This window comes from Leopardus geoffroyi, chromosome A2, assembly GCF_018350155.1.
Source record: "Leopardus geoffroyi isolate Oge1 chromosome A2, O.geoffroyi_Oge1_pat1.0, whole genome shotgun sequence".
NCBI lineage: Eukaryota > Metazoa > Chordata > Mammalia > Carnivora > Felidae > Leopardus > Leopardus geoffroyi.
This window is the reverse complement of record NC_059331.1, coordinates 101,353,697-101,379,592: the sequence shown is the minus strand read 5'-3', so window position 1 is coordinate 101,379,592 and position 25,896 is coordinate 101,353,697. Positions and strand designations below refer to the sequence as shown.

The following is a 25,896-nucleotide window of genomic DNA, read 5'->3' as shown; positions in this document are numbered from 1 at the left end:
GTCCTCAGGGCCAACAAGAGTGACCACCCTGAGCTCATGCCCCCCCCCCATATTACACTCTAGACACACAGGATCCCAGAATTGCCTGCCTAAATGGCCCATTTGGAAAGCTGACAGCACTGACCTGTATGCATGGGTCCACCCAAAAGGTGGGCAAGGGGAAAGTGTTTTCAGGGAATTTGGACAGAGCTCAGAATTGAGGACTGTGTTCACTACATGAATGCTGGCCCAGGTCCCATGCAGCGCAGAACTTGTGGGGAGAGGGTGCAATGAGAAGGGGACAGACTGTAGGCCACAACCCTCTCTTGCCCAAGACTCCATGTTAATCCATATGATAGCCCCGTGAGGTACTGTTGTCTATACTTCAATGAAAGACATGCTAAGTCAGATAGAAAGTTTGAGCCATATGCCTGAAGTCACCTTGCTAACAAGTAGCAGAACCCTTGTAGCCAGAGATGGCTTGTCTGGTACCAAATCTAGTCTGCTCCCCCACAAATGCTGCTCTTAGAAGGCCTCTTTCTTCTTCCCACCCACGCTCTCTCCCTGACCAAATATATCCCCAAACAGCTGTCAGTTGTAGATTCATCCAGATTAGCAAACTACTCTTTTAAGAGGCAAATACCAATGGCAGAGTTCGATGTTTTAATACTTCATGCCAAAAATTGCTTCAGAAAGACTATTTCTCTACCTGTCCCTTACATGTTCGCGTTTCTCAGTGTCTGCCCTCAGTCTTCTCTCTCCTGGTCTTTAAACTCTCAGGAAGGGATAGCCATGAAAGGAAGGCGGGGGATGGGGGGGGGGTTGTAGTTTGAAAAGGCTAATGTAATATCATAGTAAAGTTGGATGGAGGGTGAAAAAATATTATCTTTAGATTATAAACATGGAAAAGAATATGTTTAACAAATGGGGGTATGGGGATACACTAGTTTAAAAAAGACTGAAAGCCTCTGCTCCATGAAATCTCATCTGCCATCAACAGTCAGCTGTACACTGGCTTTTCTTAAATCCGCCTCCAGTTTGAACTGCTCTCTTGAGCACCAGACCTTACATCTCACTGCCTACTGGACATCTCCAGCCACATGTCCCCTCGATGCATCAGACCCAGCCAGGCCCAAGCTGAGCCCGGTGATCTTCATTAGCTCCCATCCTGCCTAGTCCATTCTTCCCTACCTCTGAGAGTGTGCCATCACCATTTGTTTCCTTTGAGACTCCTTTTCCTCACCCTTTCTTCCAATTACTCACCAACCCCCTTCATTTTCCCTCTGAAAGGTCCCTCCAAGCCAGCCCCTCCTACCCATCCACTGCCACTGCTGCTTTCTGGTGTCACTTTTTCCCCTGAACTATTTAGGAACCTCAACCCCCTCCACTGGCTGCCATGATCACCTTTTTAAAGTAAAATGTGATCAGATCTCTTCTCTGCCTAGGGACCATGTGTCTTCTAGCTGCCCAGGATAAAATTCACACCCTTCAACATGACACACAGACCTTCTAGAGTTCATCTGTCTTCCACATTTCCTGTCATCCTTTCTGCCATGTACCCTGAGTCCTAAGTTTACTCAAGTACTGTAATGCACTGTGCTTTGTGTACTTTGCCCCCTGCCTGGAATGTTCTTCCCCCACCTCCTCCTCCCCCAACCCCTCTACCCTGCCACCATTTCCTACCCCAACCTGCTCACAATCTACCTCCCTGGACCACAACCCCACCCTCATGCTCCCACCCCTGGAAATCCCAGCAGACCAACGTGGTTCTTTGGCTCCAACCCAATAGCATAGCACTTACAAAAGTACTTATTTGTCTACTTCTAATAAGAAGTACTATGAATCTTTTGATGGATATAAATTTCATGGCTTCATCATTGGCAAAAATAGCCAAAGTAGTCATTGGGCAATTTGAGTAGAAAAAAATAAAACAATTTTAGTCACGTAAAAGCAAAGAATAGGAGGAAAATATTGATATATGTGAGTACTTAAAGCATTTTAGACCCAGTTATGACATAAAAGCACAATGAAAAGCATTAGAATGCAACTTTGATATATAAATTATTCTTATAAATCAGTGAAAGAGAAAGATTTTAATAGAAAATAATGGACAAAAAACATACAAAGAATTTGCACACGAGGATACAACTTGGAAACATGCTTATGAAATAAAATTTAGCCTCACTGAGAATTGCATAAGTATAGTTTAAAATACTGCAAATTCTTGTTCTATCAAATGGCAAAGATTATGTAATAGTAATAACCAGTATTTTGTGTCTAAAATAAAACAGTTTTTCTTATAGACTGCTGTTAGCGGTGTCTGTTACAACTTTTCTGAATGTCACTTTGGCAGGATGAATCAAGAACCTTAAATGGTCGTGCATCTGACTTCAGTAATCAATTTTTTTAAATTTTTTAAAATGTTTATTCATTTTTGAGAGACAGACAGAGTGGGAGCAGGGAAGGGGCAGAGAGAGAGGGAGACACAGAATCCAAAGCAAGCTTCAGGCTCTGAGCTGTCAGCACAGAGCCTGACGCGGGGCTCAAACCCACAGACTGTGAGATCATGGCCTAAGCCAAAGTCAGATGCTTAACTGACTGAGCCACCCAGGTGCCCCTCAAGTTTTTCAGAATACTTAATAATATGGGAAATTAATTATGCAATAATGTTAAGTGAAAAACTATAATCATAAACTTGGTGTCAAGTATTTTCTCCACTTGTAAAAAATTGAACATAAATACATATATTTCCCCTTTCCAAATACATTATACAAATATATAAATATAGACATTTGCCTTTTCTAGACATGTCCTGGTTTCAGATTTATTAAATGCCTCTCTAAATGTGCTAAAATATGACAAGCCCCCACCCCCCTCGAAAGAGATATCAGTGATGTTGATGACTTCCTCATTTTATATAATTTTATAATATTGTATCTGGGAGTTCTTTTTAAATAGCCACTGGAATTATTGGCTTTTACTCAATTTAAATTAAAAATACAATTAAATTAAAGTGCCCCGAATATTTTCCATACGTGTTTCTGTTAAGTCACATCACCAACGATGTCATCTTTACCCCAATTCTGTCAGTATAGATTTTTTTCTTCAAAACTTTACTTTGCAACTGTTAAATTTTTATCTTCTTAGATCAGGTTCATGCCTCCTTCCTGTTGAGATTTTCTGGGCTTCTATTAAGTTAATCATTCCTGTCACCTTCCTGTCTTCGGCAAATATAGAATTCTGCCTTCTGTCGCGTCATCCCAGTTATTCGTAAACGTGCTGCTCAGGGCAGAGCATTGGCAGCTTTATTTCTACTACCCACCTCATCCCAGGCTCTTTTGCTGGGGCTGATGGCTGCAGGACCAGGGGCATTCAGGAACATGGGGACACTTCATGGAAGTGCCAAAGTCAAAGTATTGGGAAGCTGGGAAGGAGACTTGCAAAACTGGACAGCGGTAGAGAAAAGAAAGAGGGAATACAGTGTAGAATGAATTCTCTTTTGGCCCCAGTACTTGTCTTGGTTGCTCAGCACGTGTGGGTTAAATTGTGTAACTGATTGCACGCATTGCCCGCACCTTGTAAGCGGTACCTTATGGCGCTAGACCCTATCCTAGGAGTTCTGTGTGCATAGCCTCATTCGATCTCCACCACGGCCCTGAGACACAGATACTGTTAGGTCATCTATGTCCAAGGTCACACAGCTGATAAATGCTAAGCCACAATCTGAACTGTGAAAATCTGAGCTATGACATTTCACAATGCAAACGCATTTCAGTTGTGATATATTGTGGCCAACTTTTAACCCCTGTGCTATTTATTTCCTTTGGTGAAAGAATAAAAGGAAACAGACCAATGCTGACTGTAGTAAGACATAGCTTTTAGGACTATAGGAAGAAATATTATGGTCATATAATTAATACATTTTCCTTTTGTCCTCCAGAAAGAAGAAATTATCAAAATTATTTTTGAGATATGTGGTAAGATTTGACTGTCAAGAAGAGAATCATCACTTTAAAGTACCAACCCTACTATGTTCTGTATTGGTCAAGATAAATGTGGTCACCCGGAGATGTAGATGATACAGCTCATGGGAACGTTTGAAGCTCTTTTGAAAAGTCAATGAGAAATGGCAAGAAGCAGTGAGAGAGGCTATAGGAATCCTGATTTAAAAAAAGAAATCATCTTCCCAGGGTGGTTCAGAAGAGTGAAGATACTGGCCCTGGAGTCTGTGGGCAGCCAGGCCTTTTGTGAGCACAGAGCTCATTTGTAATCAGTGACATTTACCTGAGCTTGGGAAGGAAAAAACAACAAAAGAAATATAACCACAGGGGCCTAACTAGTATTTGAATCCAGCCTGGCTGGTGATTATATTGTCTGTGTTTTTCCTGAAGCAAGAAGTCTCTCTGAGTGGAGTTTTAAGCACTATTTCTAGAGCGCATTTCATTTCAGAGGCAGGCCGACAGAGTCAGGAGGTCATCTTGCTTCAGAGCTCCATCTAAATGCTTCTATGGCTAAATATGATTGACTTAAAATAGAATTAGCAGAAAGAGGAAGAAAAGAGATTAGCCAAAAGGCAAGAGATTAATAGACTAATGAAGATAAGAGAAACTTGTGTGTTTCAAACAGACAGAGGCAGAAACGTCTTTGTTTTTCCTTACAGAGAACCCCTGAACTGGCTTGTCCCCCAAAAGACCTCTGGGCTTTAAGAACCCACTTGGGACTCTGTATGGTGACAGGCCAATTTAGACGTGGCTTCTGAGTTTTAGAAGCCCTGTAAATATAACACCAAGTTTCCTCATGATTTTTTGTGGTAGGGTTGTTGGGCAACCTGAGGATATGAATAAACCAATGGAGCCCTGATAGTTCTTATTTCCTGGTGTCTCTAACGATTGCTTTGAATGGTAAACCCTAAATAGAAGGTGTTTATTGACCAGCATTCTGAGATCATTCTCCTTAAAAGGTTTCATAGTATGGATGCACTGTTGGCCTCACTGATCCAGCTTAGTGGTCACTGTGAGTGAGTCGAGACATAAACTTGAGTAGCTGGGGACAGCTATTCTTGTGAACAGTTACAGGTCCTAATCCCTCCCCCACAATTAAACGTTTTCAATCCATCACTTTACCCACTGCTCATGCTAATGAGCAAATAGCAAATCTCACAGAAGGATATGATTGAAGACTAAAATAGTAGCTTTCAGATTCAGTTTCAATACAAATGCTGGAAGGATAAAGAGCAAACTGAGGATAGGGTGATCTCTTAGGAAGAGGGAGAAGAATGTCATCAGGAAGGCATACACAGGGATGCTGTCTCTTTTAAAAATGTATTTTTTTAATCGGAGAAATTGGCACATAGCTGTTTGTTATTTTATCTTCTATGGTGTTTTGGTGGTGGGGGGGTTTGTGGGGTTGTTTTTGCAGTATACTATTTTTTTTTAAGTCAGATATAGAAACCAGAGGGGGACAGTTGTTAGCTATGTTAACACTTACAGAGAAGGAAAGTAATAATCCAGGTCTCTGGTTCATCCCTGCCCCTCTCTCATACCAATCAGTAAGTTTTGATTTTCATTCATGCAATGTTTCTACCTCAACATGCATCTTTTAGGTTGTGGGCCCAAATGCAGAGAGACTCCTCTAGAACTGCTGTTTGTGATCGACAGCTCTGAAAGCGTGGGGCTGGAGAACTTCCAGATCATCAAAAATCTTGTGAAGACTCTGTCTGACCAGGTTGCTCTGGACCTAGCTACGGCCCGCATCGGCATAATTAACTATAGTCATAAGGTGGAGAAGGTGGCCCACTTGACACAGTTCTCCAACAAGGATGACTTCAAGCTGGCTGTGGACAACATGCAGTATCTGGGGGAAGGCACCTACACGGCCACAGCGCTCCATGAAGCCAACCACATGTTTGAAGCCGCAAGGCCAGGTGTAAAGAAGGTGGCCTTGGTCATCACTGATGGGCAGACAGATATCCGAGATGAAAAGAATCTGACAGAGGTGGTGAAGAAAGCCAGTGACATCAATGTGGAAATATTTGTGATTGGGGTAGTGAAGAAAAATGACCCCAACTTCGAAATGTTCCACAAAGAAATGAATCTGATTGCTACTGACCCAGATAGTGAGCACGTTTATCAGTTTGATGACTTCATTACCCTGCAAGGTAAGACTCAGTATCAGGTGAAAGGAGTTGATGTTATTGTTCCAAGTACCACATCACTGGATTATTCTGACCAAAAATGGAAATCGGTAGGAGGCTGATGAGGCTTACACCAACATTTAATTGAACACATAAACAAACTCCGGAAGGTAAAACACATTTAGCATCAATCCAGTTTAGAGAGTATAATCTCTTGTCTTTATTCATTTGGAATAAGTGCTGACTTGGCCTTGGAGTTTGTTAACTGAGCTATCATGGTTGAGGATATGGTTAAAAAGAAAGAGTAGGATTGGGGATATTCTAAGGTAATGTTCAAAAAGTTACCTAACTTGCATAAGAGATGCAGTAAGCCAATAGCAAGGCAGAAAATAACCATGGAAGCAAAGTGAATTAAGAAGTACACGGGGAATGAAAAAAAGTTATGGTAATCTAAAGAGATGAGAAATACAATAACTGGGATTATTCTATTCTAGTCTCTGTTCTATTTCCTATTCTCTGCTCTTAACAAAATATGAAGATAATGAAGAATAAACAGGTGGATATCAGGAGTTTATCTTTTTTTTTAAGTTTATTTATTTGAGAGATGGGGAGGAGAGAGGGAGAGGGAGAGGGAGAGGGAGAGAGAGAGAGAGAGAGAGAGAGAATCCCTAGCAGGCTCCATGCTGTCAGTGCAGAGCCTGATGTGGGGCTCGATCTCAAAAACCATGAGATCATGAACTGAACCAATATCAAGAGTTGGATGCTTAACGAACTGAGCCACCCATGTGCCCCAGGAGTTTATCTCAAAGTACAACATTGTGAATATTCATCATGCTACTCTGATGGGCTTCCCTCTATTACTTTACTCTTTCACATGAACTGATATTTTCCAGTGAGTCATTCTAAGACACTAACTCATCTACAATTGCAGTAGGGTCAGTATTGTTTTACAAGCAATATTCCAATTCTTTGGAAACTGATAACTCATTCCAGCTTAGGAAGTAAGTAAAACATATGCTTAATCTGTTTGCAGTCTTAGGTTTGGCTCCCTCTTTCCTTCTCCACCCATCTTGGAACGGGGTCTGACGTGGCCTAACACAGACTTTCTTTGCCTCATGCTGCTCCTGGCCTACTCTGGGTCCTAGCATAGCTCACCAGAAGAATAGCATGCCTCACTCAGAACCTTCTTACTTTCACTTTCTCCCTTTCTCTAGGCCTTTCGAACCTGGGGTTTCATTTCCTTAATACACACTGCAGGGTGACTGGTGGGTTTATCTGACATAGTCAATCTCACTGGGCTATTAATGTGTTAGAATGGCCATAAATATTACACATTTCAGACATATTACGTTTTGATAATTAAGAACTTTATCATCTTAACCAAAGGAGTTAGACTTCATTCCAGCCAATGAGGGACATATTTTTGGACTGGCTGGCCTTTTGCTATCCCTAAAACTAGACCAGAGATGACTGGCTATTATACTTCTTATGGGTAGAACTTGCCCCTTCCACAGAATAGTTCAGCTAACTGATGCTTTGGATAGCAAGGATTTAAGTCATCCTTTTGTGTACTTTAGGTTGTTGTATGTTATTAAATTAAATTGAATTATTTTATCTTATTATTTTTGAAAGTTTATTTGTTTTGAGAGAAACAGTGCAAATCGGGGAGGGGTAGCAAGAGAGAGGGAGAGAGGGGCGCCTGGGTGGCTCAGTCGGTTAAGAATTAGACTTCAGCTCAGGTCATGATTTCGTGGTTTGCAAGTTCAAGCCCTGCATGGGGCTCTGTGCTGACAGCTCAGAGCCTGGAGCCTGCTTGGGATTCTGTGTCTCCCTCTCTCTCTGCCTCTCCCCCACTTGTGCTCTGTCTCTCCCTGTCTCAAAAATAAATAAACATGAAAAAAAAAAATTAGAGAGAGAGGAAGAGAATCCTAAGCAGGCTCCACACTGCCAGCACAGAGGTCCATGTGAGGCTCAAACCCACGAATCATGAGATCATAACCTGAGCCAATATGAAGAGTTGGGCTTAACAGACTGAGCCACCCAGGCACCCCAAATTGAATTATTTTAGATGTCCTCTTATAGGTGAGGCCCAAATGCTTTAAAACTTAGTTCACCAAGCAGTTGACTTCAAGTGATGTGAAAATGTCTGTTTATTTTAAGCAAAGTGTGGAAGATCTCTTTAAACATTTTTTGTTCCCACTTTCCCCCCCTTTTATACTTCTCTTTTAAAAGACACCCTGAAGCAAAAAGTGTTTAAAAAGAAGTGTGAGGATTTTGATTCCTACCTCATTCAAGTTTTGGGTTCTCCACTACTTCAACCTGGGTTGGGGATATCAGAGGAAGAACTTGGTGGATCCACTCCAGAGCCTCAGGAAGAAATTTCAGAGTCTGTGAGTAACTGTCATGCCTAATTTGTGCCTAGCTTAAAATTGTGTATTCTGCTTAACATCAAAGACCATCTTGCCCTGCAGTGGCAAGAATCAACTGAGGGAGGGATATGTATTTTCAGGTCCTTGACTATAAATAGTAGTACTTTTGTCTTCATATATCTGGTTCTGAAATAGCTCTGGGGCTTGTGAACATGAATATGATTTTTTAAAATGTTTCCATATTTTATAAGTAATTATTTATTGAGTGCTACAAGTAATCTTTTTGTAGTGTACCCCAGCTACCACCAAAGAAATCGTGCACACTACTAGGACAGATTAACACTACACTATTTTAATCACCCAGTTGCCTTTCTCTGTGGATCCTTTCATACAGGTCACAAGTCCCCCTCATCCTTCTGTGTATATGCTCCCCACTCTGCATCCTCGCAAGTTTCTTCTACGTGTGCACATGCTCAACCTGCCATTTTCCATGATCCAAGCCCTGCTCTTGCTCATTTAGCTTCCACCTCCTGTGCTCAGAGTGGGGATGGGGTGGGAGGCTAAGCATCTCTATGGTACAAGGTGGATGCTCTGTTTCAGAGTTCCTCAATCACATGTGCGAGAAAGAACTGCCCCCTGAATGTGCTGAGACAAATATGACAATCCCCATAGCAAGCTTCTGGGCACTGACCTCAGCCAATCAGGTCAGGAGCAATAGCTGTTAGGTTCTTTTAGGTGAAAATTAGAGAGCCTGCCATAATTACTGGTAAAGGAGTGCTGTGGTCTCTTCCCCACCAAGTTACAATCGAAGCAGGGCTGACTGATCCCTACCACACATATGGACGTCTCCTAGCAAGAGGCACACAGGTGTCATACCCCTATTCTGTGAGCTCAGTGAAGTCCCTGTGCTGTGCTTTAATGAAAGGACATGAAATATTCATTACTAGCAAATGCAGTAATATTCTAGCATCAGGATTCAATTAACTATCTAGTTGGACTAAGGCCCTGAGAAACCTCCAGATTACTAGCTGGACCCAGAACCATTCAGATGGCCTAGGTTGCCATTCCTAAGGGGACAGACTATAGGACTCACTGGATTTTTATACTCTGTTCAAAAAAGGGTATAAAAGTCTCTAATATATTTTTATTTGATTAAATACTGACTGACTCCAAGATGAGTAATTCCAGTGAGAGCAATAGAGTGCCCCTGGATTGCAGATTGAAATTCACATACACATTTATACCATATGGTCTATATCAGGGGTCAGCAAATTCTGTAAAGGGCCACATAGTAAAATTATTTACTTATTTATTTTTGGTTCTGCATGTCATTTGATCTCTTTTGCAATTACTCAGCCCTGCCTTTGAAGTGCACAAGCAGCCATAGCCAATACTTAAGTGAACCAACGTGGCTACATTCAGATAAAAGTTGTTTCTAAAAACAGACGAAAACTTGGATTTGGCCCATGGGGTTTGCCGATTCTGGTCTTCACTGAGCATTTAAAAGTAAATTACAGACAAGAAAGTACACAGTTTATCTCTTCCTGAGCATAGAATGCTCCTGGGGCCTTGCCTGCTTGTGTGACTTACCACTTTGTCCCTTCCCTACTCAATCTGTCCCCTTCTGAAGATTTCCTATATGAGAGCAAACTCAGGTTTGATTCAGCAAGTGGCACTTAAACCCTGAACTCTCCTTGTAATCAATGAATTCCATAGTACGTATTGATCATTTACCACTGTATAAGGTGGTGGCTCTTAAGACACAGTTTCTGCCCAAGAGAAGTCCATGGCCTATCAGGAATATGGAACATGCAAGAATTATTAAGAACTTTAGCAGAGCTGTGGGTGAGGCACAAAAGATGTTGCAGTTAATTTCAGAGTAAAGGAAGAATTTACAGAGGAAGTGGCATTGAGCTGAGTTTTAAGGATAAGTAGGAGTTTCTCAAGAAAAGGGTAGGGGGAAGGGTATTTCCAGCAGAGGGAACGTGTGGGCAAAGGGGGATTCCAAAAGGCATGGCATTTTAAGGCATTAAGACAGGTTCAGTCTAACTGGAGCCTAAGACGTGTGTGGAAGAATGGTGAGTGTTACAGCTGGACATTACACACGTCATGTGGCAGGTGAAGGAGCTTGAACTTCATCTGTAGGCCAGGCAGCCAGGAGAAAGCAGAGGAGTTTCTAAAGTGAGGGTCGTATGGTCATGTTTGGTTTGCATGGGGAATAACCCTGTTGCAGCACAAAGGAGAAGTAGAAGGAGGAGGAGGACAGGAGATTGGAGTGGAGCTGTGAGATCCTGTGATGGTCCACAAGAGAGGTAACGAGGCCCTGAACTAACGCAGGTGGTCGGAATGAAACCAGGCATAGAGTAGAAGTCATTTCTGGAGTAGAATTTAGTGACTGGATGGATTGGAACTTAACCAGCTGGATTTCTAACTTGGATTTGGAGTGAACTGAAACACCATCTGCTGAGATGGAGGCTATAGGAGGCAAATCTCACAAATTGTGAGATCATGACCTGAGCCAATAATTAAGAGGTGGATGCTTAACCAACTGACTTACCCAGGTGCCCCAGGGTGGGGTATTTTGAGGAAAATCATGAGCTAAATTTGCTCCAGGTAAAGTGGAGGTGCCTGAGGGACCTCCAAGGCACTTACAACACAGAATGAGGGACAGCAAGCCCCTCTGCCTCTGGTATCACTACCCAGGAAGTTAGAGGGACCTGAGAAACAAATGATGTTAACAGATTATGACAGATGAAGCAGTCTAGTAGTTGTGGAGGGGAGGGCATAAGAAAAGTGCATCCAAAATGGTTTGGATTTATAACACCAAGCACCACATAAAGGGAAACTGAGGCTCAGCTACGCTCTCCTAGGGTGCCTCTGAGCAAGATAGTGAAGTTTGCAAAGGACTTGAGCTTCTAGCCCTTATCTCTAGACCTTCTCACCCTGGTTCTCTTTGCAGAAGCACCAAGGCAAGATTGAAGTTTTAAACAATAAATGTTCCTAATAGATTTTAGACTGAACAAACATATATGCATTTATATTCATAGCTTTGTCATGTGCATATATAATGTACACACACACATAAATACAAAAACATACTTACATACCTGTGCATGCACACCCACCTTTATCTTAAAGCATAATTACAAAAATAAATAAATAAATGTATAATTACAAGAATCCAAACATGTAATGTGAATCTGTCCAAACCTTTCAATTCTCAGATTGTTCCCAAGCCTACCCCTAGGCAATCCTGTAAAACAAATGATCCCAGAAGTCTTATTTCTGTTACTGTGTCTGTATTTCTTTTCTCTGTTGCCTCATTACCCCTTACAGCATTTACTTCTGGCTTCCTTCTTCTCTTCTTTCTATCAAAATCTGTTCTTAGAGAAAAGTCTAGTTATTTATACATTTGTGTGAACTCTAAGTCAATGGGTTTCCACCTCCAAGAAGGACTTATATTTTAAGCATTGCATCTTTTTTGTGGAGTGAACGTGAGGCACACTACACATCTGTGAACAGGTGGGTTGGGAAATGTAGAAAGCAGGTGCATTTCCCAGGTTCTACTAAATTCATAACACTTCAGCAACCCCTGCTCTGTTGCTCTCTTAGGCCAGTCTTGGGAAGCTAAACATGGGCATCCATTCTAGTCTGTTCCTCTCCTGAAATCTCAGGATAATGGATTCTTTCTTTGGAGCTGATTACCTTTTACATTGTTAATAATTATTTATGCATATATCTTAACTCTCCTAACAGATTGAACTTCCTTGAGAACATGATCTGTGTCTAAATAAATGTTGTATCCCACTTATGACTCAAAACTGTGCTTCATCTTTCATACAATAGATGCCCAATAAATACTTGTTGACCAAATGAATGCTATGCCAAATGTTACGCTAAAAAAGAAATCTCAAATTTTTCTTCAATGAAAGGCATCAATTATACTGTTTAAAAAAAAATCCTTATCTTTCACGGGACTAATAATGTTGGCACTCATGTTCCTTTATTCTTTCTGGGCATATTCAGTTAGGTTAAGATTTCCAAGATATAAATGTGAGTGGGGCAATAAAATCAAGGACACATTATTTAGTCAGACCAACTGATTATATCCAGTAATGGTTCATTAAGCAAATAAGCATATTAATTTCCTGCACGAAGTCGCTTTTTGTCATTCTAAATGCATTAATAAACTAATGTCAACACACAGTTGTTTACTCACTGGTGCTGGTTTCTTATAACAATATTCTAGCTTTTTTTTTTTTTCCAGTTGAAAGAGTAGAAAAGAAAGAAGCCCTGTGTACCCTTTCCTTAAAGCTTCTTTCTGTACCATGAAAATTTGTTCCCTGATTGCCAATAACGTGGATAACTGGCAGCAGAGATATATTCCTCTTGGTGGAAAGGAGGCTGTGGAATTCCTATGCAGTATGCTTCCACAGCAAGCCAGTGAAGGGGGAGTCAAGCTAGTGTGGGAAGGGTGCCTCTGGGTAGCTCTGTACCAGGAGGAAGTGGGAAGTTGGGAGTCTTCTCTCCTTTGTTCTCATCAGGAGATGCAGTCCAACGCCAGGATGCAGGCCCCTCATTTCCATGGAGGAAATGTACACCTATTGATGTAAATGATGTAAATGGCAAACTAACATAGCAGGCTGATGGCTGGCCGTCCCACCCTCTCACTGTCCACCCTCTCAGTTAGTGAGACCCTGTCCCTGGTCCCCATCCCACTTGCCTTATCACTCCCCTCATGTCCATCTCATTTTCACTCTTGCTGGCTCTCCCACTTCTTACCCTCCTTTCCCTGCAATGTGTATTCATTCTTACTCCATCCTGAGATGGGCTCCACTGGCAATTTCTTTAAGAACTAGAGCTCTGGCAAGTTTTGACTTGATTGGAATTGGATGTGTCCCTTCGTCCTAAAATATGACCCTAGGGTCTATCCTCAATTCTAATGTGATACCTTTTAGTCTCCTACCTGTGCTCTGAGGCCCATTCTGCATCTTCCAAGACTAGGACCTTGCTTCACTGTTGTGTCAATATTTCCTTTCTTGCCAATATTTCTGACTCCCTCCCTACAGCTAGTAAATAGGCTTTAGACTCTCACATCTAAAACATTCTCTAACCCTCTCTTAGTTCATGTCCCTCTTGCTAATATCCTATCTCTATCTTTTTATAATAAAATTATTCCACAGGCCAGTCTCTGCTGTCTCTGCCTGTCAAACATACACATATCCCTTTACCCTCCTTCCCTTCCTCTCCGTCTCCACTTCCTTAGTTCTGTTCACTTGGGAAAAATTTCTGAAGGCAGGCTACTCCCTCCAATATGGCACTGAAACAATCTCCTAATTGCCACATCCTTACTGCCATCCTCTTACTTACTCTCTCATTTGCATAAACACCATGCCGCTCCTTTCTTTGATTTTGAAAGTCTTCTTTCTCCTTGTTCTCCCCCCAGCCTTCTGAACTTCCTTTCTCAATTTTTTTGGGGGGTTCTCTGTTTATTCCTTAAATGTTAAACTCTTAACTTTTCTAACATCTGTTCTTAGCCTTCTCTTTCTGAGTTCCAAAGCCACCTATGTTAACAACTCTCAAAATCTGCCTCCCCAGTCCAGATCTTTCTCCTGGGCCCCAGGTTTACATTTTTTGTTATCTGTGCAGATCTTACTCTGCGTGTTCCACAGCCAGCCAACATGGAATACGTTCACAATGCTGCTCCTCCAGATTGCCTTCCTTAGGGATATAGTCCCACCAACCAGACAGGCACCTGATGGGAAACCTGGATGCACTGGTAGCTGTAATCTTACTTTATCTCCATACTTGCTGATATTGTCTTCTTTGGTCTGTTCTTATCATCTCGCAATCCATGCTGTCAACTCTTTTCTCCTCATCTATTCAGATTGAGGTCTCATCATTTCTTTTCTACGTTAATAATATGGTCTCAAAATCCTTGTCCTATCTCTCTTTTCCACATCCTCTACAGTTTACTCATTACTTGATGATAGTGTCATTTCATTTATTTTTTTACTCTTAAAAATAACATCATCAATTATTTCTCCTATATATAATCCCATTTTGACTGAATTTCCTTTAAAAACCTGTCTATAATACAGTGACATCTATTTTAACTTGGTATAAAGCCCCCATGACAGTACATTAGGAAAAATAATATAAACACTTGGGTATATCTGTATCTTCTCCTATAGGATCCTCCTAATAGGGTATTGAATTCCTCCTAACAGAATTCAAGCAAAATTCTGCAAGTTGCTTGATCATATTATACACATTATTAAATGAAATAGTCTATTCATAATCAATGCCCTTAAAACATGTGGACTTTTCAAACTTTCAGAAACAACTTGAGACTGAGACTAGTGTTAGTTTAGCTTCTCCACCAACAGGAAAATTAAGTTGATTTCCTGAAATCAGACCTAATTATTTGTGGTGGTCAAAAAACTCAAATTGTTGATAAAACCCTATGAAACAACCAATATTAGTATTGTTTAGTGAAGTTGCTGTATAAGTGCCATATGTTGCTAATAATAGACTTATTAAGATGCTTCTATCTTATGAAGGGGTAAAAAAAAAACACTGCAGACTGATCTAGAAGAAATATTCTGGACCTAGAAGTTAGGAAACTTGGCTTGTATTGTCAATGTTGAAGCTAAATACTTTATTTCCTTGGCTCTGTAGTTGTTGTTTTTTTTTTCTATGTTATTATTTCAGAGATCAGGATGCATCTATTTAGTGTGTTGTGGTCTTTTTAAAAAGACTTTAAAAATTTATAGTGTATCTGACAGTGAATGACCTCTTAGAAATAAAATCTGATAGCTGCCTGACATTGCGTGAATCACCTATTACTTAAGATTTCTGTTCCCTCATTTGCAAAGTAAAGGATTATTTCTAGACTCTTCTTCCTTTAAAAAAAAAATATGATTAGAAAGAAGAGTCTGAAACATTTACTGGGCAACGGCAGAATGGAGGGCATTATACTCATGTAGAGGAGGTTTTAAACAGAATAAAATCCTGCAGTCCACCCTCTAGGAAAGCTGCAGGCCATCAGGGGAGGCACACAGCCCAAACTTAAGGTGTTCCTAACAGTCCTCAGCAGCCTTTACTGCGAATAAAGAGCATCAGTTTAGATATGTGCTGAGAGATCTGGCAAAGAAGTGTGGTCACCTGGGAAGAGTCAATTAAGGTTAGAAGCCTAAGAAATCAGGCACCTTGAAGGCGCTGGCTGTGGAGCCAGCTGGCAGGAGCAGAGTCCCCACAACCAACCAGGAGAAACTTGGATCCTCACTTTTGGAAAAAGCAAAGTCCAAACACATGGGCTAATGCAGATGATGACTAACATTCATCCAGAGAAGACATGAGCTCAGATTTGAAGAGCCTGTTGTAATATATGCAAGATTCAGGGTAATGAATGACAAGACAAATGTTTGGAAATCACAAACCAAATGACCTTTTGGAATCGTGTGGCACCCTGGCTAGTAATTCTCCTTTTAGCTCTCACGTTCGCTTTCTAGGATGTTGCATGAAATCTGTTTTCTCCTCTTAAAGATCTGCTCTAAGGCTGAAAGAGACTGACACTGTCACATGTGCTTGTCCAGCGTCACAAAGTAGCCCTGGACTCTAGGTGTTGCCCCCTCACGTGCCCTCGCTCCTCTTCTGTGTTGTTTTCTGTGGGGAGTCCCTACTCGGAGCTAAGACCAATGGTCTCCTCCAAGGAAGACTGCTGAGGTGATAGGCTTTTGTTTTTAGATTTAAGATTTATAAAAGACCAGAGAACGCATATAACAAGCAGTTGAGTGCCCGCCACCGGACATGATTCAGGTTTCCATTTGTTCACTCACTCTTGCTTCAGATAAAGTTAAAGTCCTTGCTTGTTTGTGGTCAGTCTGATCCTCCCCCTCCTCCTCCTCCTCCTCCTCCTCCTCCTCCTCCTCCTCCTCCTCCTCCTCCTCCTCCTCCTCCCTCCAAAGGCAATGACCACCCTGAATCGGGTGTGCATTCTGCCAGTAAAGTTTGGGACTGCTTAAATACCACTTTTAGAGAGAGAGATGTCAGGGTCTAATCTTTTCTTATTTTAAAACAATGACATTAAAACCTAAAGGAATGGAATAATTAACCCAAAGTCCCCTCTCTCCTCTCTCCCTCCAACGCACTCTGAATTTATCCAGTGACTACTATTTGCTGTTTGCTGTTCTATGCAATAAAGATTTTTAAAAAGAAGACAAACAGGAAGGAAAAAAGGAAAGAAAGAAAATGTGGCATGGTTTAATTTCTCTTATCAGGGAGGTGATAGTTACACATGTGAAACAGGAAAGGATAGGAAATAATGTAGGATTAAAGGTTAACTCCTAGATATCAGGGCCAAGGCGGGGAGCATTTGAAGGCACTATGCACGTACTGGAAGGGGAGCATTAGTACTGACTAGGTCATTGGGAAAGGTTTTGGTGCTGGGGACCAACTTTTCCTGGGCCCCTTAAGAGGGCAGACTTTGAGAGCCTGAGGCAGAATGAAAGGGAAGAAATGAAAGGTCATAGCAAGGTGGGCTGAGAGGAGTGGCTGGTGAGGTAGCGTGTGTGTGTGTGTGTGTGTGTGTGTGTGTGTGTGTGTGTGTGTAGGAGACAGAGTGTGGCAGGGCTGTGGAGAACAGTTGAAGAATTTTTCACCTATCAAACTAGTAATTACATCTTTTTTCAGTCATAATAGCTAGGAAATGGTGATCATTTAAGAAAAAACACTCACTAGTGAGAATGCAAATTATAAGACTTTTCTGGAGAAGACTGTCTCATAAGCCTCAAATATGTGTGTTCTTAGATCCAGCAATCAGCATGTGGTTTCCAACAGAAAAAAAAAAAAAAAGCAAATAAATTAAATGTCTAAAAAGGTATTGTCATTGTATATTTAAAGGTAGTAATATAATTAAATGGTATTTTAGGGCCACAGTAATATAATAAGTTCAAAAAAGGAACATAGAAAACCTGTTAACACTCCAATATTTTTTATTTGTTAAAATAAATGCACAGAGGAAAAAGATTGAGGTAAAAATACACCCGAATATCATCGATGATTATTTCTGGGAGGTGGAATCCCTTGTGATTTTTATTTTCTTCTTGTTGCTTGTCCAGATTCTCTAAATTCCCTTCAATGACTGTGTTTGTTTTTATAATAAGAAAGTTATAAAAATGACAAAGCATAATAATGATGCATTCGTTTAAATCATCTGAAATCTCATGGAACCAAAAGGGAAAATAATTCTCACTGATGAAAAAATATTAATTCCACTTGCTCTAGAACCAGAGGTATAATGCTCTAGCAGTCAAAATTCCCAAATGATGCTGTGACTGAGAAAGAAAACACACACTCCTACACTTACAAGAGGTAAAGAGTAACTTATGAGGCCCTAAGGCTTGAACAAGGGAATGATTTAAAGGCCGAGTTAGTTCCTTTAAGAAAACTGCTGCCCGGTGCACTTCTTCAAAGGAAACTTCTCACCTGACAGATAGTAGATCTGAAGTGTAGCCTACTGCCTATTGGCTTTTTTACGTTTGATAAACTACTCCTTAGTCAAGCTTTTAAGTTATTTTTTTCCTTAACAAAATATGTGCAAACAAAACAAAACAAAACCAAAACATAGGGTTTCTTTCTTGAAACAGGCATTTCTCAGATTTTATCACCAGCTTACCAATGATTTGGGGGAGGCTCTTTATTCATTTGGAGGTTTAGTTTCCCCTATAGAAAATGAAGTATTCACAGAATTTTCCTTTAGCCTTAAAATTCTGTAGTTCAATGATGACAACAAAATTTCACATTCAAATCGATATACTGTACACACAAGACCATTCTCAAAGAAGGAGGAAGGCCAAGTGACCCATCGTTTTACCTCCATTTGTCCCAAAAGTTGTGTTTTGGGGCTAGTGACATACCATAATTGTATTTGAATTGAGTGCTCTTTATATTGGGCTGATGACTACATCAGTCCCAATGGAAATGTTTGCTTTGATTTACCTGGTAGTACTTTAATCATTGTAAAAATATACACAATGAGTAATAGAACTGATTAGTCCGTCCGTGTGTGTGTATGTGTATGTGTGTGTGTGTGTGTGTGTGTGTGTATGTGTGTGTGTATGTTTGTGTGTGTCTATAGTTTAGACAGCAGAGAGCAGCTAATGATAACAGCTGGCTCTGGTCCCAGGATGATAGGAAACACAGGTAAGAAAACATCAAAAAATGACTTTACTTAGTTCGATTTGCCTATTTAAATAAATAAACAAAAAGAAAACAAAAAGAGTGCCTTGCAAGGATAAGTGACCATACCGTGCTAAGACCAAGATAAATGATTGACTCAATTCCCTGTAGCTGGGGTCCAAGGGAAAAGAAGTAAAAGAACTTAATCGGTCCCATAAAAGACTGACCTTGTCAACAATAACTGACATGACTTTTTTTTCGAAACAAAATACCTTTTTTGCCTTGTCTCATTACATATCATAAATTCAGACAGAACTTGGAAACTTGAGTCCAGAAAACTTGCTTTTGACATTATGTTCCTTTGTTCCTTCACTAACAAACATTTTTAGAACTTCTTAGAAGCTGAGCATCCTGCAGCATTGGGCATTTGCTGGGGTCCAGATAATAGGATGAGACGAAAAGCAATTGCTACTATTTTTATTTCACCTGTATGACTGTCCTCTGCCACCCAATTCCCAATCCCAAAATCATTTGAGGGTTTGTTGTAGGTATTTTGGAATATATTGTTAATTTCTCTAGTGTTAAGAAATGGAAAAGTCCGTTAAAAAGGCAAGATCAAAGAAACTAGTGGTTATTTCCCCTCCTCATGACAGTGAGTATGAAAAGAATGGAGATAAACTTCTCCCAAGCCCATACCTTTCATACTCTGAATGTGGATCTCTCCGGAAGGCCAAGCACAGGGACATCTGTGCCTGGCAGAAGGGAAGTCCATAACTTAGGTACTCTGGGATGCATGACACAGAAGAGGGGCATCATTCCCTGAGCTTTTATTGAAATAATATTGGAGAGTTGGGGAGAAGAAGCAATGCTGAGGTTTTCCTGAAATATTTCCCCAAACTAGAAACGCGAATTTTTTTGTGTGTAGGTCACTGTCTCTGGAGCCCAGGACAAAGAGAAAGAGCCTAACTGGGCTGATGGCCTGACTACCACTCCTTCACCTGAGGCTGCTACCACCCAGGAGCCATTGCTCAGCCTCCCTGAGGAGGGGGCAGAGGGTCTGGAAACAAGAATTCCAAGTCCCATTTTGAACTTAAAGCCAGAAAAGTTGGCGCACCAAGGTAAGAGATACCTGCCAATCAGCTGCTGCATCTACAATGTCAAGGCACAGAAAGGGTGTGTCTCTGAAATCTCATTCAGAAATAACATGTGTTGACTCAGGGAGGACAAAAGACACTTTTCATTTTATTATAGGTAGAATAAGAAAATAGAATGGTCATAGGACAAATTTGTGCAATAAGAAAATTTTAAAGCTCTTATAATGTTTAGTTTTTTAGAGATTTAGGAGTTTTTTTAATGTTTACTTATTTTTGAGAGAGAGAGAGAGAGAGCGTGCACAAGCAGGGGAGGGGCAGAGAGAGAGGGAGACAGAGATTCCAAAGCAGGCTCCAGGGTCCAAGCTGTCACCACAGAGCAGGGCTTGAACTCACGAGCTGTGAGATCATGAAACTGAGCCAAAGTCAGACACTTAACCAAGTGAACCACCCAGGTGCCCCATGTTTATTGTTTTTTGTTTGTTTGTCTGCTTGTTTTATTTAAATGCTTTCACAAGGGTACCTGGGCAGCTCAGTTAAGCATCTGACTCTTGGTTTCAGGTCAGGTCATGATCTCCCAGTTCGTGGGTTTGAGCCCCATGTCAGGCTCTGTGCTGACAGTGTGGAGCCTGCTTAGGATTTCTCTCTCTCTCTCTCTCTCTCTCTCTCTCTCTCTGCCCCTTCCTGGCTTGCTCACTCTCTCTCTAAAAAAATAAATACACATAAAAAAATAAATTTAAATGCCTTTACAGATGATTGTGTTCTCATTTTGCCATGGCCCCTACCACTCCCTATTGTCTTATATGTGGCCTTGACTCATGTAGACATTTGAATTTTTGACTCCTAGATTATAGAAGAGAAAAAAAGCTAGAACCTAGATTCCAACTCATCAACATATTTTCTGTGGAGTTAGTATCTATAGAAATTAATCATTATATACATCGTTTCTGAAGAACATGCAAGAGAGACAACATCTTTGCCCAAAAGAACTTTAGATTGGTTTGACAGTTACACGGTATACATTACTTAGTTATTGTTTTTAACAGTGGAGATAGTGAAAGTCTGCTCCTTTCCATTCGGTCTAAGGAGCCTTCATAGGAGAAGGAGATTTGGAGGTTAGTTTTAGAAAATAAAGGAATACAGACATGCTCTATATCTGGGGAAATGATTACAGGAGATGGAGAAAGGACTTGTTTTACAATTGAGAAATGAAGCTTATGGCATATAAACTGTCTCACAGAACACAAGTCTCAGGCAGTAAGTACCTACTTGGTTTCTGTGGTTTTTCTCACCTTGGAATCACTTCCTCAGTAAGGAATACTAATCAAGACACTAAGGAGTACCATGAAATAAAGAGAGATTTAATGAATGGCTTTCCTATTGTAGTTCTCCTTTGTCTTTTTTTCCTCTTTACAATGGAAGTGTTTCTGAGACTTATTTGCAAATAGACATTAAAAGGTCATGATTTTATTGTCAAGAACTATTCTTTTTATTTATTTTAAAAACTTTTAAAATATTTATTTATTTTTGAGAGAGAGAGAGAGAAAGAGAAGGGGAGGGGCAGAGAGAGAGGGAGACAGAGGATCTGGAAGCGGGCTCTGTGTTGACGGCAGACAGCGCAATGCAGAGCTCAAACTCATGCACTGTAAGATCATGACCTGAGCTGAAGTCGAATGCTTAACCCACTGAGCCACCCTGGCGCCCCAAGAACTACTCTTCTTAAGAGAAACCTGTGATATAAAGAGAGCCCTTCATTTTATTTATTTATTTTGTGGTAACTTATTTTCATTTATTATTTCATTTATTATTTTTATTATTTTATTTATTATTTTCATTTTACATTTCATTTATTTATCTTGAGAGAGAGGGAGAAAGGGTGCCTGTGTGTGCAAGAGCAGGGGAGGGGCAGAAAAAAAGGGAGAGAGAGAATCCCAAGCAGGCTCTGTGCTGACGCTCTATCCCACAATCCATGAGATCATAACCCGAGCCTGAACCAAGAGGCGGGCACTTAACTGACCAAACCACCCAGACACCCCAAGGATTTTCCTTTTCTAGTGGGCACAATTACATGGGATCACAGTGGCGCTTTCTAGAGGGAATGTGTACAGAAGGCTGAGATCCTCTTTATTCCAAATGTTAATCTGATTTTAGATCAAGTCCAAAGTAAACCCTGTTTTTCTCTTGCCAACTAATCCCTGCAAGAGTGTTAGCCAATGAAGGCTCACGGGGTTATGTTTTCAGGGAAATATGCATTTTTAATGAGGTTACATGAAGATCAAAGGAACATCCAATACTGCAGTTTCAGGTGCTGGAGGAAATATTTTAGGTATCAGGGAACACGTCTTTAACTTGGAACCATATTTTCTTCCTTGATGTGTTTCTGTGCATGGAGAATAAACTTTACAAAGCTTTCTCTTTTCATCTTTTCAGGGGGAAAAAAGCCTATAATAACATGGTATCCTTTTCTGACTCTAGATCCTAGATGCTTGGAACCCCTAAAGCCGGGAGACTGTGGCGAATATGTAGTTCGGTGGTATTATGACAAACAGGTCAACTCCTGTGCCCGCTTTTGGTTCAGTGGCTGTAATGGCTCAGGAAATAGATTCAACAGTGAAAATGAGTGTCAAGAAATCTGCATTCAAGGATGAGTAAGTGAATCAACCTCTAACGAGTGTAGTCTGCACACCTAGAAAGAGCTTCTATAATTTCAACACATTCACCCAATACAAATAAAACACCATACCTGAGTACCTACTGAGTACTTAAAATTCACAAGCATAGGTGAGTCCTTACAACCACCCCTAGGATGTAAGTATTAACTACTTTTATAGGCAAAGAAACTGAGGCTCTGAAAAGTTCAGGGACCACTGGACAGTTACCCAGCTAAAAAGTGGCAGAGCTGGGGATTTGAGTCAGGGATGTGTAACCTCAAGACACAGGCTATCACTACATCACAGCCGGCAATATAGTTCTGATACGAATTATGTCAGATTAAACACCTGGCCCAACCTCCCAACGTCCCCAGCACCCACCCAGTACATCTCACTGGTCTCAGTGCCCAACCCCCTTACAGCCCTGTCTATAGCAAAAGGGAAGTGGTAGAAAAGATTTGAGTCTGGGAATCAGAAGGGACGGGAGTGTGTCTGTGCATAGCATGTGGCGAGATCAGAAAGACATCCTGCTTGGGGGAAGCCCAGCAAGATGGTGATTATGGGAGATGAGAGGTACTGAGATAGGAGTGAGGTGCTGAGGGTAGATTTTTGCCTCCCTAGCCCTGAAAGTGATTGAGAAACCAATCTGAATGAAAATTCAGGGGTGCCTGGGTGGCTCAGTTGGTTAAACATCTGACTTCGGCTCAGGCATGATCTTGTGATTCATGAGTTCAAGCCCCGCATCAGGCTCTGTGCCAACAGCTCAGAACCTGGAGTCTGCTTTAGATCCTGTGTCTCCCTCTCTCTCTTCCCCTCCCCCACTTGTGCTCTGTCTCTGTCTCTCAAAAGTGAATAAACGTTAAAAAATTAAAAAAAAAAAAAAAAGGAAACTACCTAACTCAAATTTATTAACAATTGTCACTTCTCACTCCTCTAACATGTTTGGTAACAAAGGTAAAAAAACAAAACTATATTTAAGACAAAAGTTGGAATTTAAACAAAGAAACTCTTTTCACCCTTCCTTTAAAATATGTACATGAGTCACTCAGTTTTCAGGGGCAGAATGAGAAAGCACTTGATAGCCAGGGACTCGCTGAAGACCATAACGGCTCCGGAACAGGGTATTTTAAAGGCAAGACTTATTCTGAAAACTGAGCCACCAAACTGAAATACGACCCAACAGAGTAACAGAGAATTGGCTGTGTCACTTTTGTAATAATTTTGCGACATCCAGCCCGGGAAGATCATTAGTTCTGAGCTGTGCTTAGACAGCAGTTTTATATATCATCTTACAACTCACTTTTTTCTTCTTTCAGGCCTGTGACCCTCATTGAAGTTTGGAGATACAAAAAAGGGCAGTCCAGGAAGAGGAAGCTGGAAGAATAGCCATCTTAACAAAAACAATTTTGTGTGGTGTAATTACATTTTTATTATGTAATATTTGAGACCACAAAAGAATACATAGGATATACTTGTAAGTTACCAAACACTATAACAAGATGAACATCAGTGAACATATCATACAGACAATGAACCAGACATAATCAATTCTGTTGAAGCTTCCTGTGTTCCCTTCTGCAATCCCAGCTCCTTGTTCCCTGCCAGGGATAACTCATCTTGAATTTTGTGTTTACCACTTCACTTTGCTATCAGGTTTTTATAGGTAATTTTACATGTAAAATCATTTTTTTTTGTAGCTCTGCACAATACATAGTCTTGCTTATTTTAGAGCTTTATAAAAATGGGGTCATGTTCTAGTCTTCTGCAACTTGCTGTTTTCATTCAATATTATCATTAATCTATATGTTTTACCATATCTAAATGTATTCCTAAGTAACTTATTATTTAGGTTTTTTGAGCTTTCGAACATTTGTTTCATAATATGTAATTCTTTGCAACTTGGTGTGTCAATATATTATAATTCATAGATGTCCATTTACGTTCAAAGTTGCATCATATCTGTGGGCTTATATCACAAAATATGTTTAACCATTGCTTTGTCTATGATTAAACTGTTTCCATTTAATTTTTCCCCCTGTTCCATCAGTGTTGCTACAAATGCTCTTATGTAGTTTTGGGTGTATGGGTACCAGTGTTTTTCTAGGGTATATACTGGGTTTAATGATGGAGTTGTTGGGTTCCAGAACATATAAACATTCAAAAATAGTATATTATACCAATTTTTCCCCCAAAGTGTTTTGAACCAATTCATTATAAATTCCCACCAGTTGTGTATAAAAGTTTCCACTGTTTGATAATCTTGTCAACACTTAGTATTGTCAGACTTCTCTGTTTTGCTAAAAGTGGGTGTAAAATGATATCTTGTTTTAATTTGACTTTCTCTGGTGGCATCTAACCTTGTTTGTTTACCATCTGGGCTGAGGCTTCTGTGAAATGTCTGTTGATATTTGGAGAAGATTTTTCTATTGGCTTGTCTTTTCCTTCCTTATTTAATTCCTGGAGTTCTTTATAGATTCTGATATTGAATTCTTTGTTTATTATTTGTGTCCTCATATCTTTCTAAAAGCATTCATTATCATTTCACATAAATTAATATCTTAGAAAAAATTATTCATTTAAACGAATTCATTTAAAGTCACATCAGACTCTGAGCACTGGGAAATTTTAAACCCAGCTTTAATCAGGCTCTTAGAATTGCTAACAATCCTTAGAGTCTTCTAGTCCTATGTCTCCTCTGTTGCTTATATGCTTCAGACAAATACTCTAAGTGACTGGGTCGTCATGGGGTGAACATTTCTGGTAGGACAATTATCTCCTTCTGAGGCAGCCCGTTCTTTAGATAACATTGACTCTCATGGATGCAACTTGACCTGGATGTCTCCTTTCATCCCAACAGCTCCTGCTCTGATCTTGTGGAGCCTTTCAGATGGTTGTGTTCTTGTTTTAAAAGAGTTGATATGTGCTCCTTCATCCTGGGTGCTTTGGTGGCTTCCCCTATTTCCATGGCTCTTTTGTCATTTTGACAAGCTGAGCATGTCTTCAAGCTTGGGACAATGTTCTTAGTGACTGGTGTATGAGCGAAGGGTGAACTAGCACATCCTCATTCTAAATATGATGTGGCTATAAAATATAAAAAAAATCTAAGGTGGCTGCCATGTCAATAGAAAACATGCGAAAATTTCCTTCTGTCTTGGAAGCAAAACGAAATAGGAATTATGCAGCAGGAATTCTAAGTAGTAAGTAGGACTATGGATTGTAAAGACAGCAAAATTAAAGACTTCTTTTCCTATTTCTCTCTGAAATTGACCAGAGGGTTCAATTTTATTTTTACCATCCTTCAAATTTGCCCTTAAACTCCATACTCATGATTTCTTGACATTATTTTTAAGAATTGATGGAATTTTCCAGTTATTCTCTCCTTAGCATATTAGTTGGTGCCATCTTAAATTTATCATTTCAGAGTTTTCCCTCTCCGACATTTTAAGGAAGGATGCTATGGTTTTGCCAGTATCTGCAACTTGGTTGGGGTT

The 25,896-nt window shown here is 40.4% G+C and overlaps 1 protein-coding gene across 1 annotated transcript in view; it reads left to right on the top strand.

The window, feature by feature from the left end:
* Positions 1-24,431, top strand: part of COL28A1 (collagen type XXVIII alpha 1 chain) — a 176,010-nt gene extending 151,579 nt beyond the window's left edge. Inside the window, exons 31-36 of the mRNA XM_045494881.1 lie at positions 3,920-3,956; positions 5,582-6,136; positions 8,345-8,502; positions 19,589-19,781; positions 22,230-22,402; positions 23,722-24,431. Of these exons, the coding sequence (XP_045350837.1) occupies positions 3,920-3,956; positions 5,582-6,136; positions 8,345-8,502; positions 19,589-19,781; positions 22,230-22,402 (1,116 nt within the window). The 3' untranslated portion in view covers positions 23,722-24,431. The remainder of the gene's footprint in view (positions 1-3,919; positions 3,957-5,581; positions 6,137-8,344; positions 8,503-19,588; positions 19,782-22,229; positions 22,403-23,721) is intronic.
* Positions 24,432-25,896: the final 1,465 nt, after the last annotated feature.